General features: G+C 40.5%; 1 protein-coding gene across 5 annotated transcripts in view; it reads left to right on the top strand.

Annotated features, from left to right (window-relative positions):
* Positions 1-17,276, top strand: part of GLI3 (GLI family zinc finger 3) — a 208,255-nt gene that overhangs the window by 123,651 nt on the left and 67,328 nt on the right. For all 5 annotated transcript variants that reach the window (XM_086844807.1, XM_086844790.1, XM_086844815.1 and 2 more), the window contains exons 5-6: positions 11,494-11,699; positions 16,538-16,684. In XM_086844807.1, coding sequence (XP_086700933.1) covers positions 11,494-11,699; positions 16,538-16,684 — 353 coding nt within the window. The remainder of the gene's footprint in view (positions 1-11,493; positions 11,700-16,537; positions 16,685-17,276) is intronic.

Raw genomic sequence — 17,276 nt, 5'->3', positions numbered from 1 at the left:
ATGACACATTATTTAAAAATACTGTTTTTCAAGGGAACAAAGTATTTGTGAAATTCATATATATTGGTTGATTTAAAAATTTAATTTTAGTGTCATGGGTCATACCTGTCATGAGGAAAACTTCCCATGAATTGCGCATGAGTTTTTTTGAGATTTAGGACATGCCTCAAACTCTTCTTTCTGGTCAGATAATCCCCCTGGTGGATGCAGTAATCTGGTCCTCACGCCGTGGGAGTGGATCCTAATTAGCAATGCTGTTTTTCCACGGAGAGTGTTGCTGCACACAGGCAGGAGCACTCCTTGCATGCAGACTGCATCCTCTTCTCATCTATGAATGGTAGAGAGAAATGAGGAGTAATTGTAGAAACCATTTCAACTCTCTTAGCTTTGTACCGTTTGGTTGCTTTTTTTCTTTTCCCTATCATGCATGCATGTATATATGTGTACTTTCTCTGTCCTGCATAATGACATCAAGTTTATTTTTAAACTCCTACAGGCATTTTCTAAGTGTTTTTGAACCAGTTCACTATTTACTGGTATATTGCTTTTATAGAGGTCGTCTTTGATGAGTTTTTTGTCATATGTGCCCACTGAAGTTTCAGTGTACTCAAGCATTAGAAAAGCCACTATTTGAGCGTCTTTGTTTTCTTTGTTGAGCTGTTTATTTTGCTTTCTTCCCACACAGTTCCCTGGCCTCGCTCTGACAACTGCTTTTCTGCATGAATTACATTCCTCGGGGCCGCAAGTCTCCTAATTCTTCCAGTCGATTTGATTCCTGCCTGTGTGATTAGTCCTCTGCTCCAGCACACAGTTGGTCTTTGCCAAGCAGGCTGCTTGCTAAGTGCCTTTAACATGAAGACCTAACTACATTTTTTAACCTCATTAGTGTGTAGGGCACTGCTTCATTCTGGCTTAATAACATGGCCACTATTGAATCATCACTTGCTCTAAAGCAGGTTACAAAAAGGTTACCTAAGTTGTCTGTTTTTCTTTTTGTATGACTGTGCTTTTGCTGGGTAAGTTTCTTTCGGCTCATGAGCATTTTTTAATATGTAAGTTGCTTTTTTGAAAGGAGACCCATACATTCTACTGAGGTAGATTTATGATGTTAAGAAATTTTGTATTTGTATGTTCAAAAAGAAACACAGCACCTATTTGGAAATACCAAAACTAAGTAATAAAACCAGTAAGAAAATGCGTGGGTTTGGAAGAAAATGGGAAGAAGACTTGGGGCAAAATTTTCCTACTGGTTTCAGCTTTAGAATTATAAAGGTGTCATCCTCACCGGTTTAAACACAGGCTTTTCACTATAATGCTGGATTTACAGCAATGCAGCCACCTTCTGCGCGGCTTCACTTTGTCTCCGGGCTTCAATTTTTAGCTGAATGTATTGCCACTAAAATTCAGATTTCAATTGCAGTTGTGTATAAACTTGAATAGAAAAGACATTCCCGGGCTTCCAAATGTTGTAAAGGCAACAGGAAAGTTTCCTAAGAGGACAGCATCACCAGGGAGCTGGGGGAAGAAAGGAGGCAGTGGGTCACATGCCACTTGTGATGGTGCATTTGTGCAGTTGCATAGCACAGCCACTCAGAGGGTGAGACTTCATGATTAATGGTGTTTATTCTTGACAGAAGCCTCCTTTATTTATCTGCAATACAGTTTAGTGATTTTATCAGTCACCTGAATGAAAAATATTCAGTCATACCAATATTGCAGTGTAAATTGAGTAGAGTCACTTTTTATTATATCTTTCAGCCTTATCATCTGCACAGTAATTTTCTAGCAGGGGTTTGATATAGAAAGGCTGGATTTAGCTGTACTTGACACAAAGCCTCTTCAATTTCCTCTAAAAGTTCAGGCTACTCTTAGAAATGTGTATAAATATATATATATAAATATATATATATAAAAAAATATATAACCCTCTTATCCAACCAATTTCAGTATTTGAAAGAATAAAGATAAAATGCGCAAACCTGGATGTGAGAAATGTTGTTCATATGAAAACATCTAATAGCTCTGAAGCCACTGGTGAAATGCTCTTTTAGTGTTTAAGCTTGTGGCTTAGTGCAGTTCTTTTTGCATGGCTACGTAGTCTGACTTTCTTCTAATCAATCATCATCCAACTCCAATCAGCATACAGGCAGAGCCTATCGTTCATCCTGGGTGTAATTTCAGAGTTGAGGACTATAATGGCCACATACAGCACATTAGTCACTGCGATAACAGCTAGTGGCACTCCTGAGGAAGGGGGAGGATGGGGAAGAAGGGGAATAAAATTCTTCTCATTCTCACAGTGCATTAGTGAAATAGGAGCAAATGTTAAACAAATGTTTATTCAATTAGCTGACTTAACAGCATTAAGTGTGAGAAAGCTTCTGACACTCCTTTGACCCACTTTTTCTGAGAGAGGAGAGGAGCAGCAAGGGAGGCAAGAAAGGGGTACATTAATGCAGTCCAGATTTATATATGTCCACATACTCATATGAGGGTGCCTCTGCTTAAACACTGGAAAGGATGGCAGGCTCTGCCTGTAGCCTAGAGGAGTCTAAAATTTGAATAGCAAATGGGACCACCTCTAGAGCATCGTAAGAGAACTGCAGAGCAGAGAAGTTTGCTGTGGGAATGCAGTTGGTAATTTCGCTGCCCAGTCTGTTAATACTGACAATAGATAATGAGTTGGCTGTAGAGGTTTTAGATTTTCCTGCTGCACTTTGTCCTACAGCATAGTTTGAAGAGGAAATAATGTGTGGAGGTCCATGTCAATCTTATTCCAATAACACTTTCTTGTCCTGTGCATCTGTGTTATATTCATGATGATGATTTCTGCATCAAATGCAACATTGCTACATGATCCTCTTTATGCTAATGTACAAGTCAGTGCATTACATTTACAAGTCAGTAAACTTGGAACCAGCTGAAGACAGGGGAGGAAAAATTTACCAGTGCTGAGGTTGGGCTGTCCTATGAAGATATAAGGTAATTTTATATATAATTACTCTACTTGTGGTTCAGTGCAAGCTGAGCAAAATAAGGTGATGCCTGGGTAAGGCTCTAGCAGAAGCAAGTGATGGAAATCCCATGTTAGCATTACTTTTATTTACTGTTTACATTACTGCAGTGTCCAACAGTGTCTGTGCAGGATCAGAGCTCTGCTGAGTGTTGTGCAAATACAAGGAGCTCTGCCAGGAAGAGCTCGAAGTCAGACCTCTTTGGCAAATGAACTCTGGTGAGTCAGCTCTGATGGCCTCAGGGTTTACCAGCCCCAGCTGTTTCCTTGCCCTGGGGATTATCCCTTCTCCCTCAGCAGGGTTATGTGCCTTTGCCCCATTTACAGCCTCACAGCTTTGCTCTGGCTTCCTGAAACTGGGCAATGAAGTGGCCAGAGGCAGAGATGTTCTGCCTGGGAGAGGCACCAGCTGGGTACTCAGAGGCTTACACAGTTGGCACAAAATTTGCCAGATAACCTCCAGCAGAAGCCTAGAATGGGCAAGTGACATTTGCAGGGAGTAGTTTTTGTTGGTTACTTTTCTGAATGTTTGCATCCTTTGTACACGCAAAGAAATTGCCAAGTAAATCCATATAATCTTCCCCCAGTCACTGATTTCTTTACAGGATCCTGGGAAGGATTTGGAGAAAGGAGAGGAAAGCTGGGATGCTCTGTATGTCAAAGGCCAAGTGGACAGTGTTTCAGAGCAGTGCCAGGAGGCAGCAGCAGTGGTGGGTGGATGGAAGGAAGAGGAAAAGGAGATGCAGGTTGATGTGGGGAGATGCATGTGAGGAAGAGAACAAGGAGAATTGACTTGAGAAATACTGGGAGTCAGTAGATAGTTTTATTTATGTTTTTCATAATGAAGGAAAATTAAACAGTTGAAACTGTATCAGCATACACATTGAAGGAATGCATGATGTCAATACTCCAAGTCAAGGCTGTATCACCTGAAGCAGCAGTTGCTTGCTGTAGTCAGTACAGGTGTTTCTGTGGGCTGAAGGTCACCAGTGTTACAGCTGACCTTATGTAAACAGCATTCTGTTAAACAACAGAATGAATATTCATTGCTTTTCATGGCATAAGCTGCTCTTGAGGAAATCCACAAGCTGATGACTGGGTTATTTATGAAGTCTTAAAAGTAGCAGACGGTGTATGTAAAAAACTGGGGTCTATGTTCAGGCAGTCCATCAGTTGAAAAATAGGAATACAGTCACTGACTAAGGATTTAGTGCTTGATTAATGTAGTCAATTTTTAACTGTAACTACATAATGTTAACACTTCCCAAAGAAGGAAAGGGGAACCGGAGTAATATTCGTTTGCTGTCGGTCATTGCCTAATTGTCGTGCACATTTCCTGAACCATGAACATCTCTTGTACAGTCATTTGTGTCCTTTTTTTTTTTTTTTTTTTTTTTTTCTGCTATGATGCCTATTAACTTTATGTGGGAGAAACTTTTTATTGTAACCCTAGGTGAGGTTATTTGTATATTCTAAGAATTTACATACCACAACTGCACACATTTTATAAGGGTCACTGTCCTTGCCTCAGTGAGAAAATATTCATAACATTGGATGTCTTGATATGACCTCCCTACTGTAATACAGAACGTTTTCCAAGTGCTTTACCACAGTTTTAAAGATGGGTGAAGAGTGGATCAGGGAGACAACAAACTTGTACAAGGTGCACAGCAGATAAGTAATCAAAACCAAATCAGAGTCTGTCTACCTTAAAACCTGATCTAGCTTCTGTGTGAACTATATAGGCATGGGCCCACTCATGATTTATTTGAACATGTATCTATTGAATGAGAGATTGTTACCAAATCAGATTCTGTGACTTACTTCCCTATGCTGACTACAGTCCCAGTGTGAATTCTGGAGGAAAAGTGAGCAAACTCACTAGATGTTGGAACATGGAAAATAATACAGGAAATCAAGAGGAGTATTTTTGTATTAGGACTTAAAAAACATGCTCATGTTCTCCTTTTTCTTCATTTCCACCATTAAGAAAATACAGTTATTAAGTTACAGTGCTTACTCTTTTGCAGCACTTGAGCTGTTTTATATGAAGTGTGCTCTGACATTCCTGTGTGTTCAAATAATTCTGTAAATGTTCATAGTAACTGGCTTAGTTTTCCGTAGTCCAAGAATGTGATACAGCAGCTTTGATGCCGTGAGTGATTCTAGGAGAATGAAGTGCCTCTTTGGAGCTGGGAAGAAAATAGGTATTAAAAATGATGTTACTGATTTCACATAGTATGTATTTATAGGTGTGATTGTTTACCAATTCAATGAGAAGTGAAAAAAGGAATGTTTTTAGTCCTTTTTGCATTTTAAAAATGCTCAGTGTTGGGCTCAATCTCCTTACATTGAAATCTCAGATCTCAACTTTGTTAATATAAAAACCTTTTATCAGTCAGTTGTCTGCTGGTGCTGAAGGGTCAGTCTGTACAAACAACTATGGTATTAAGTAAACAACAGAAACTTAACATGGGAGATATTACAAAAGGAATTGAACCATGTGCTTTAGAATAGGAGTCACCACATACCAAGAAAGTCCTTGTTTGTCCATCTTCCAGGTTCTACTAGAAATGAGTGTTAATGTTTTTTAGGCAGACATCAGAAGATTACTGCAGAAAAAAAGGAGAAAAAGATAAAAGTATCATAGGCAGTGTAATGAGTTTAATATTTTTCAATTCTCCAGGCAGGACCAAATTGAACAGGTATCAGAGAAACAGTGTGGATATCATTGGTATGAGAGTTATGCCATCAATGCTTGCTCCAGCATTGAATAACGTACTGTTAAATGATTAAATATCGAGGTTTGAACTTTGACACATTCATAATATAACAAGATGGATGAAAAGGCAATAATAAATTAGGTTATGTTACAATATTTCATCCCACTTCGTTGACAAGCTTTGTTCTGTGAGATAGATTATTGTTCCATCTGTAACCTCAGCTCCGTGTCATATTTACAATGTTATAGTTAAGGATCACTTGCTGTTTTCAATATAAATGTATTTTTCAACAGATTCATAAAAGAGCCATTTAAAATTTTAACAGGACAAAACTTGGCATTAAGATTTCCAGTCCTGGAGTTATAGTTTCCTTTAAAATCAGAAAGAGCTTAAATCACCATGATTTTTTTTTTTTTTTCTTTTTTTTAAGATAGGATATGCTTAGAAGAGGTTTTTGTTCAAGCTCAGCTTAAAGTTATTTGGAAACCGTTTATGAGAGATCTCTAACACCAAACCAACCTCAAAAGCAGTAGTCCAGATTTTCCTGTGGTGCAGACCTTCATGGCAGTTCTGAGTGGCTTTACATCTGCTTCCAGAAAACATTGCTATTGAAGAATGCCTGTGACAAGTGTGGGGGTTGTACTGTGCCCAGCGGCCTCCTGTAGTTTTCACAGTTGCAAGAGATAGAAGAACAGGGACAATTTTCACTGTATTGGTATTCTGGTGTGTATTAAAACAGTTCAAGCACTCCAAAGCAAATAAGTATCCTGAGGCTACTAATTGGCTGTAGTTGTCTTGAGTGGCCTCACCGGAGACCTCTACCAGCACCTCATGCATCCAGGAACTCCTTTTTTAGCTGAGCTGCCTGACCTGTGGTTTAAGTAGTGCCAATTTCTGGTCCTGCTCCTGGCTGAGCTCAGGATCTGCGCTGTGTGGAGCTGCATAGAGCCCTCAGAACCATGGTGAAGCTTGTCTTTCACCTGTCTTTGTCCCTGTCACCTTTTGCACTTGACTGGCCCAACCCGGACCTGATCTGTCACTTTGCCTCGTCTCAGATTGCTGATTGATTGTGTTAGCACCTGGCTCTGGTCACTCAGATCTGGTGGCATGGAGTACATTGCCTGTGATTGGCTCCTGGCTTGCCTTTTCTTGGGGAGCAGCTGGCCTTTGCTGCTCCCCAGCACCCTAAACTGGGTCTCTTTTTCTGTCCCCTCCTCCTCAATTCCTAACTCAGTTACGGGCATGAATCCACATTAAGATAGTTTCATGGACTTTGGGCTGATCCTCTAATCCCATCAGTGGAGCACTGAGAGGGTGGCTGAAAGGATCCACGGTCAACAAGCTCTGTGCTGCCTCACCTACTCAGGAACTTTCTCCTCTAGTCATAGCCAGACAGCAATATTTCACCTCAAGTTACCTGTTCCATTAGTACCAAAGAAAGGGATAGGATACGAATTTGGGCAATCCCATCTTTCTCTTTGTAAAACTGGCTAATGCTTAAGTACAAAAAGCAGCCTAAAGTATGTGGTAGGAGTCCCTGTATCTCATTTTTTTCTGCTGATGGAAAGAATGTGTGATCCTTTTGAGATAATACCTAGGTAATGATCTGTGCATGCAGATCATTTTGAAATATGTATAACTTGCTCATGCTTGCCTCATCAACTCTCAGATTCCCATGATCTTCCTTCACCAGTGAAAAAAGAGCTGTATGGGCTGAAAAGGGAGTTTCATTTGATTCAGTTTTTGTGGTGGTTAAAATCCAGCCCTGCTGCGAGTCTTCTTGTGCAGAGTTCATCTATTGCAGCTGTAAGCAACAAAACAAAATGACACACTGTTTTCATGAGTAATAACTGAAATCCCACAGATAGCTCACCTGTGGTTCAGTAGTGGTCAGAAGAGAACCCATTCTTTAAAAAAGCAGCTTCACATATACTGTGATTTGCCCTACAACGGATGCTGTTCACAGCTGCTGTACTGGTGTGACTATGTAAGCTTTTAAGACTGTGCAGACACCTCTGCAACAATTCATCAAAATAGTGTCATGACTAATAGGAAAAAATACACCTGTTTGCCCTTATGTTGATCTCCCTGCCTCAGCATCTGTGTGCCATTTGTGAGTTGAGGAGTTGAGATTCCCCAGAGCATCAGAGTTGGGACAGGAAGAAGCTGGCAGGCTGGATATGGGTGGGGAGTGGGAAGTCCTGTGTTAGTTATGGAAGCTGTGTGGCACTCAGGATATTTCAGCACCTTAGCAGTGAACAGGAAGGACTTCTAGACAGAAAGAAGGAGATGCCTTCACAGCTAGCCCTGTTCTCTGTTCCTTCTCATTTACATCAGAGTTGTAGATATAATCAAGGTTCCTGAGAAAATAATATTTTTAAAAAACATTTCAACTGTGTCTTGAAACTGTGATCAGCTTTGTATCAAATTTGAATTCAGTTTGCAAGGTCTCTAGAAGTAGACACAGAGGTCCTGATTCAGAAAAGAGCATATATCTGCTTTGCTCCCTCCCTTAAGTAGTCTGAATATGTTGAATAACAGAAGAACCTCTGCACAGGAGAAGATGCAGGGCAAGTTCTGCCTTCCCATGGTTTAGAGGTGTGGCATAGACTGTCAATCAGTATCACTGGAAATCTCCCTGCCTCTTCTCATGCTGAAGCCTCATTGCATCCCATGGAGTAGCCTCAGACCCAAGGCAGAACACCATTCCAAAGGATGCATGGCTAGGTTTCAAGATGCTGGGCTCAAGGGTCCTGAGTCTGAAGGAGGGTCTCCAGCTTCTTTCCCAGCTTATGACAGCAGGATTGGACTAGATGACTGGTAAAGGTATCTTCCAGTCCAAACCATTATATTGTTCTATACATGTGAAATAAAAATGATAGGGATGGACTGCCATTCACATCTGGAGATTTGGTTTGTCACTGAATGAGCATCTGCAGAGGCACTCCTGGGCTGTACTGTTTGCTGTTTACAGGACAGAAGTCATTCCTTATTGCTGCACAATTAGGCTGCAAAACAACAGTAAGGGTGTTTGGCAACACCCTTTCTAAAAGCTGCATTTTAGTTTGAAGGAGGGAGTTAATACTGTAGTTGTTCGCAGTGAAATTTAATCACAGAGGGAAAGGAAGGATATGTGACATTTATTGGGATAAATCAGGATGACTCAAATTGTGGGATTAAGAGCAGATGAAGAGGGCATGAGGGAACATGGGTATGTAGGGAAAAGAGGATCTGGGAACACAGAGTAGTGAGTAGTGAGAGAAGTCGAGACTGAAAGTGAGCACAGTGGTTAGCAGCATGTTAAAATCAGATGCTTGAGTGAAATTAGGAAACATCAGAGTACAGAGCTGGGAATTCTTTGTGGAATCTGATGACTCCTTATTTCTGCCTCAGATAATACTGTTTATATGCCTGCTGTTGACTGATGTTACCCAGGTCAGTGTCCTTTGCGTCGACTCCTAGGAAAACTGAGGAGCTCAGAAGAGGAGAAAGAGGCAGGGCTGAGGAGAAGAGCGGCTGAGTCCTGGTGTCCTTGAATGGCTCTTGTTGGATCTGGAGGGAGAAGCTGACAGCCTGGCTCTTAATCTTGCTCCTGCGGCAGCATTTGGCTGTTGGCCAGCTGGAGAGTGAATCACTGTGGCCGATACAGACTTTCAGCCTTCTTGCATAAGCATTTAAAGAGTTTTCTGTTCAGTATGCACCAGATAAGGCTAGGGTCCCAGCCTGCCTGCGTGCTCTTCGTGTTTCTAACTGTGAGTTGGGATCACACTTAAAAAGAATCACTTGTAAAATGACATCCGAACTTAGTTTCTTTGTTACTCTTGTATTAGATTTGCTGTACTACTGTATTTTCCTCACTGCCAGGATAGGAAATTCACTCTGTAATGTGATACCCAGCTGTAGTACTTTTGCTTCCTACATGACCATGATTTTTAAAGCCCTTGCCCACCAAACTTGGCCTCATAGGGAATCAGGAGACAACGAATATTTCGTGTCTGATGGGGTTCCATAGTACCAAGATAAAAGATGCACTTCCACTGTGAAACAAAGGTACTTTAGAACCATGCAGACAAAAAGTTCTTTGAGGAAAGGGAGGTGTCTGGTTTGCACAGTGGTGGAAAGTGGCTGGCTTCTGGTTTCAGGTTCTCAGTGCATTTCAAATATGGTGAAGGCATGCTAGTGAGTGGCTTAGCTTTATGTGGGTCACTTTCTTGGGTGCCAGAGGAGTAACTGCACTGTTGGTACCTGCTGCTTGCACAAAATGCTAAAAAGCTTTAGGAGGAGGTATTTTCATACAGGAAGGCTGAACAGGCTTACCTTGCAGAAAGCTGTTGGAGGGCAAGAAACACAAAAAAGGTCAAATAGGGAAGGGAAAAGAGGGAGAAAAACACATCAGGAGAAGTCTTCATTCCTCAGATTTTACAAGCCCTCATGGATTTAGTGGCAGGGAAGCTGGCGTCATGTTAGGAATTCATGACTTTGATCACTGTCCCACTCATATGCTAGCATTTCCGAGCTGATGGCAGGGCAGAATTGGCTCCTATGTAAGATTATGTTCTGTTGGCCTTTTAGGTGATGACAACTACCTCCATTGATCATGATATGTGTATGTTAAAGGGGAAAAAATACATTTCTTGTTTGATTACTCTTTGTAAGCCAACAGCATCAAAGGAACAGGCTGCCCTCACTGCTCTCACAGCTGCTGCCTGTGTCTGTGCTGTATATATGCTAAATTAATTGGAAAAACAGGGACAAAAAGGCATTTAGTTCGGGTCAGCCAGTTGGACTACAGAAAATGCATGACAGGCTTAATCATTGTCTTTTGCCAAAGAGCAGGTTGGCAAGGGCAGGCACTCCAACCCCTTCTGATGAAATTTGAACTTTTTCCAGTGCCTTTGGTGATGGGATGCTGTGAGAGAAAAGTCTCCAAGCAGAGCCCAGACACTGTTGTATTGGCAGGGTGGGATGATGGGGAGGGTTATCGCGGGTTATTTATCTTTTGTCAGCTGTAAACTCAGCTTTCAGCCTTGGTTCATCACACATAGCATGAGTGGGGCACCAAGCTTTCCCTTCACAAAAATGATGTAGTTTATTAATGGGGTCTTGTTAAAACACATTGGTCACTGTGCCATACTAAAAACACACATACACGGCAATCTTTCTTCCTCTGCCACCAAGTTTTGTGAATTTTTCATGGGAAGGGACAGCAACAAAAAAAAATGCTCCAAAGGACCCATCTGTCTTAATGGCTTACAGAGTTTGGGACTCCTGAGGAGATTTTTGTATAAACATGCTATCTTGCATTCTCAGAAAGAGTAAGCTGGCATATGATGGGCATGGGTGCAGTGTGGCTCTCAAAGCTCCTTTTTCAGTAGCCACATGGTTTTGAAGATGTAAATTATTCTGAATCTCAGTATGAATTTCATATTGCAGTAAGAATCACTATGTAATATAGTGTACTTATTTTGCACTAATTGAAATGATTTTCTCCTTAACTCTTTGGGGAAAGGGTATTGAGGGGTGTAAAGATTAAACCAAATATAAAATCTTGCTAAAATTGGTCGGAGAAGTGTTGCTAATAATGGGGACAAAGAAGAATTAATTTCCCATCCTTTTTCTTTCCAGGCAGTTGACTTCAGTACGTGTGCAACCTAGTTGTTACTCTTCAAGAAACAAGTGTGTTACCTTTATAGTATTTTTTTTTTATTGTATAGATAACCTGGCTGGTTTTGTTTTTCTTCCTTTTGTTTCTTCCAGGCCTTCTGCCTTATCTAGTAGCCCAACATACTCAGAGCTTCCATTCCTTAGAATTTCCCCGCACCGAAATCCTGCTGCAACATCAGAGTCTCCCTTCAGCACCCCTCACCCATACATTAACCCCTACATGGACTACATCAGGTCCCTGCACAGCAGCCCGTCCCTCTCCATGATCTCGGCAGCCCGCGGACTCAGCCCAACAGACGGTGGGTTAAGACAGGCTTCCTGTTTTCTGTCATTGTAGCAACTTAAGTTATATTAATCTTGTCAACATTTTTCCCCCTTGTTCAAAGCAGCTTCACCAGGTTTGTCAGACATATTCATTATGTCATAAATGTTTCAATACTTCATCAGCCGATCATGGCTCATTTGTACATCTCACAAATGTTGAAACTTCAGGGAGAAGAGGAAAAAAAAAAAAAGCTGCCTCATTCAAAATTTATACTGGAAGGGTGGTGTATGTCTTGTGATATCTTTTGTTTGTGGGGCTGACATGGGGTGTAATTCTGATCTCCCAAAAATCCATTGTATCCGCACTGAATTGAGTCAGATTCTTCATGAGTGCATGTCAGTGTATAACCATGGAATTCTTCAGGCACAAAAGCCTTGTTAATTGAAATAGTATTTTTCAATCATATAAAACATACACTGACTAGTTGCATTTAGTCAATAGATTTATTAAAGTATGTAGAATTATTTCAGTTTATCCTAGACAACAACATGGCCAAATGAAATGATGCTTACGTAGAAGTGACTGTTGATCAAGATTGTCCCTTTTAATCTAAATGGGGCAGTATACTTGAAATTCAGTGCTTTAGGTCTTGGTGTGACCATGGCTTTTACTTTTCAGGCTATTTGGGCTGAAGTGAACTCCTGTGATCAGTCTTGTCATTACTCTAGCACATTTCCTATTCATTTCAGTGGGAGTTTTACCAAAGTGAGCCATCAACAGAGTTGCAAAAAAAGGCTGTCTTGTTAATTCTAAGTTTTTCAATAGTGGGTAAACATAAGCAGTTTGACATTTCAAAATTGTAGCATTTGCTGAAGGGAACCAAAATATAGCATATTCAGAATCAACTATGTAGAGAAAGGTAATTAAACTGGTACTTTAACAATGGGAAAGATCTTCCCAGTGAATTCAGAAACTTACCAGAGTTAAACTGCCTTTAGCTGAATTTGAAAAATGAGCGGTGCACCCTATCCAAACGGATAACTAATTAATCCTCGCTTATAAGAATATATACCTTTACAGTTAATCCATTAGTTATGGGCACATATTCTTATGAGAATAAATTTTAATGACCTATTGTCAGTCAAGGTATATGGCATTCACATAGGGCTTTCCTAGCAGTACTTAGGGTGTTGCATGAATTCTTGCTAATTCTACCCTTTTTGTTTTAGCAGAGGTATTAAAAAAAACACTTTGAAAAAAAATAAATTTGAATGGTCAGAAAGGCAAGTTTTGACTTCAGGCTCTTTGGAGCTTTAGATACAGGACAAAAATGACAGAGCTATAATGTAATGGCATATATTGGGACCATTCTTGCAGTGTACATTCAGGCTTTTTCACAAGAGTTAATATGCAGAATACCTCGCTATCTTCAATACTCCTCTGGTCCCATTCCTGCAGAATTTCACTTATGCTTAAGGTATGTTCCAGTGGCACACAAAGGTAGGTGTGAAGGAAACCGCCTATCACCACCTATTACATTAAACTGTATACAGTCATGGTCTCAGGTGTACCACCCTGAATTCACGTCAAAACAGTAGGTACATAGTGTTCTCTGACCCAGCACCCAACTGACACTCCAGAAACATACAGAGATGTCACAGGGTAGAATTTGGTTTCAGATTCTGGCACCTAAATGTATTTGTGTACAGTACAGAAATGTGTGATCCTGCTGTGTTGTTCTGCCACTGTAGTCCAGTGAGTTGTAGGTAGTGAAGCCTCAAGGAACTATTCAGTTCCCCAGCAAACGGACACTTGGCGTGTTAGCAGCTGAGTCTGGAGCTCCATCATAATTATGAAGGTGCTAAGGTTCATCTGCATACAGTGCAGGTGCTTGGTGTCAGTTCAGGACTGTGAAATACCTTGCCTCAACTCCACCTGCCACCTCAGAAAGACAGTTTTCTCCTGCCAGCCTTTGTAGCTTGGACACTCCCAGGCTTTCAATGGCATGAGACACTCAGGTGTGGACAGTACAGCTGAATACAGTCTGTCTTAATGCTCATCCCCTGAGCTTTGACTCCTGACTGTATACACAGCCTTAATCTGTCATAAGTGCATGCTAAACGTATTAGTTTAAGAATGTCTCTTCAGGTTTTAAACAAATACATGTAACTTCACACTTTCTGTAGGCTCACAGCTCATCTTTGATCAGTTACCACAGCCCTGGTGTTGTGCAGCATCCAATGACAATATAGTCACTTGGTTGAGGCGTTGAAGATATCTCAGTCAAACAACATGTTGTTGAAAAGCTGCAGGTTTGTCCCCTGGAATCCATAGTCTGTTGTATGATCCATCAGGGATACAATGAAATGCCTCTTTTGGATGTGGTTCCTGGGATCAGAGAATCTGAATCATGGCTTGAGCACTTCTAGAATGCCAATGAAATACGCCTGTGGTTTAAAGGGGTACATGCACATAACATGCTAATAACATGATGGACACCATGGCTTAAGTGAAACAGCATTTGAGCTGTGAAAACTTGTAAGTTCTTACCATTCTTCTGAAAGCCATAGCGAGATTTCTCTTGCTACCCTAATTGCTTTAGGACAGTTAGATAATTACATCAGTATACTGTTGGACTCAGTCTGTTGACTCACAGATCTAGGGATGGCCAGGAGCCAAAACAATCTGGAACATAACTCTTGTCACTTCTCCTTAGACAGCAGATTTGGTGGGTCAGGGGTGGCTGAGGACTTCTCCGAGGATTTGGAGCAGGGGTAAGGATGGAGTTGTTGCTGTGTGCAGAGGACAGTGCTCAAATGAAGCTCAGCTGTGCCTCGGTGCAGAAGCAAATGCCTCTGCTTATGGAAAAACTGGAAAAAAGCTGAAACTACCCGTGAATAAACAGGAAAAAATTCAGGATTGTGGATCTTCCTGTTTATCCTTCATTTACCCTTCACACAATACATCATTTAGTAGGCTAATTTTTTATGTTTGAGGGAGATAGTAAGGAATAATCTTCTAAGAGCACCAGAGCATTTCTTGGCATATAGGACATTTAGTAATGCAGTTATGTGTTCACTATGTTTTCTGCAGCAGTTAATTTTAAAGTTTGCAGCCAATGTTATTATTAGTTAACCCAGACACTTATGTCAGAAAGCTCAGGAAGTATTTTCAGTCTGTCTGGAAATATACCACAGTTGCCTACTACTGTAAAACTTTAAAATCAGTGATTCAGTGTAAGTTACCCATCTTTGAAAATTTGGTCTGAATAATTTCTTTACCATTTCACAGAAAGTGGAAAGATGGTGTTTAATTGTGAAATCAATTTGTAATTTGGAAAAAATACCAGCAACTTTACATTCTTCTCAGCTCATTCTTAGGCCATTTCTATTCCTGTTTGACATACTTCTCTTTTTCAAAACCCTTTCTTATATGTTATGTTTAACATTCTAATATCAAAAGTACATTCTTTCATTTTATTTGGTAGTAATAAAGGCAGATTATACACTTCAGCAATCTTTTACTGAATAAACTTTTCTCCAAATTCCAATGCCTTGTTTATGTTCAAAAGAACATTAAAAGTGTAAATCTTGATTCTTTGTTTATAAGGTTTACATTTAGGATCACCTTTTCTAATGAAAATGTACCTTTTTAGTAGCTCTGTGTAGGTAACAATATTCAAAGAATTTCAGCCTAAAATTTTGTTTTCATTCTAGATTCCACTGCTGAGATTAAAGAAATCAAATTATATGAAAGAATATAAAAATGATCTGGTATACCAGTTTGGGGTGCAGCCCATTAACCTAAGGAACCTTAAGTGTTTTAGGCAAGCTTGCATACCATCTTGTGATGACCAGAGTATAAACTGTTTTGCAGGTGGGACAGGGAGAGACCAGAGAGAAGGGCTGTTCACCTCAGGTTTCATGGCAGGTCAGGATCAAGGAGAAGGAGCCCAGCTTATTTTATGTTTTACACAAGTTTGTGAAATAGCCTTCTACCTTCAGTAGCACCTGAAGCTTGCTGAGAGGAGGTGATCTTAAAGTGATGACAATTTTTGTATTTTTCCAGGGTTTCCCATTAGTTGAAGGCCTGGTTGAAAATTGGAGGGGAACAGGAAGCTCTCATGTTATTTTTAAATGAGACAGCAGCTAATACAAATCATTATCAGAAGACTGTATCACGATAACCTCACTGATGTAGCATCTGTTCAGTCTGTAGTTTTGACTCTGCAAACAGACTTGTGTGTCAAGCATATTTATACTTGAACTTTGAAGGATGGGATGGTCACATTTATTGACTACAGTCTGTCCTCATAAAAAACTGACTGTGTTGTCTGTGGACAGTTATTATTTGTCCTGGAATCATGCTCTTTGCTCCACAAACAAGAGGCAAACAAGACACAGAGGGACGTGGTGAGGGAGAATCTTCTAGCCCCCTAAGTAGAGACTCCAGATACCTGATGCTTACGGAAGTTCAGCCACACTGTTACCTTAGAGACAGATTCCTTTGGGCCAGGGATGAGGTGAATGCGAATAAAATGCTAGGAAGGTTTTCCTGCTTTTTTATGTCACTAAATAAATCATACTAGTTTCCATTGCTGTCAGCCTGTCACTTTTTGAGTCACTTAATAATAAATACAAAAATATGAGATCACCAAGCTCATTAATATTTTATGTCGAGCTGTTTTAGTGAATGGTGTCTTTACAGTACCATTGGTTAAAAATACTGACCAGTGGTGGCATACTGCAGACATTGCATTACATTAAAAAATAAACAAGCTGTTTTAATAGCCAGAGAAACCGGCAATGTGATAAAACTTTCCTTCTTGTTTATCTTACGTCACTAATGGTACTTTTATGTTGTTTTTTCTAGCTCCACATGCTGGCGTCAGTCCAGCTGAATATTATCATCAGATGGCTCTGTTGGCAGGCCAGCGCAGCCCATATGCAGACATCATTCCTTCAGCTGCCACTGCAGGAGCCGGGGCTCTTCATATGGAATATCTTCATGCCATGGATAGTGAGTGATATTTTCTAGAAATGTAGAAAGGTTCCTATAAAGGGAACCACGTGGATTGTTCGTGGTCTGACCCGAAAGGCCTCTGTGCTGATAGAGAAGTGGGAGTCAACATAAGCCTCCTCATGAGGCTAGAGGGCCAGAGAATTGATTGCCAAATGCACAAGGGTTATGTCAAGCCTAAAAGTAAACTTGGAAAGAAAGTAGGGAGAGGAGCAGGACTGCTCCTGAAAGCAGGTTATAAATTTTACTTCTAGCAGGGCTTGAGTGCTTTTGAAAATGTCCTTTTCTATTTGCAATCAGTAACTCACTTTCATAGTTAGTCTGAGTATTTCCCTGATGAGCTCTCTGTTAACAGAAAGTTTACATCTGTTTTTCTGCTAGGAGAGCGTGCCCTGCACCTCTCAGAGAGTGCTAGCTGCACTTACAAATTGTGTATCATAGACCAATAGACCAGCAACCACTTGTATAGTGAAGCAGTTTACTGGATTCTCAAGGATCCTGACTTAGTTTTCCATATTTCCATAATATTAAGAGCCTTCTTATCCACTTAGCATCTTTCAGTCCTCTAATCTGTCTCTGTTTCTCTGTTGAA

Source organism: Cyanistes caeruleus, chromosome 1 (assembly GCF_971803275.1).
Source record: "Cyanistes caeruleus chromosome 1, bCyaCae1.hap1.1, whole genome shotgun sequence".
Taxonomy (NCBI): domain Eukaryota; kingdom Metazoa; phylum Chordata; class Aves; order Passeriformes; family Paridae; genus Cyanistes; species Cyanistes caeruleus.
This window is presented reverse-complemented; position numbering and strand designations above follow the sequence as displayed.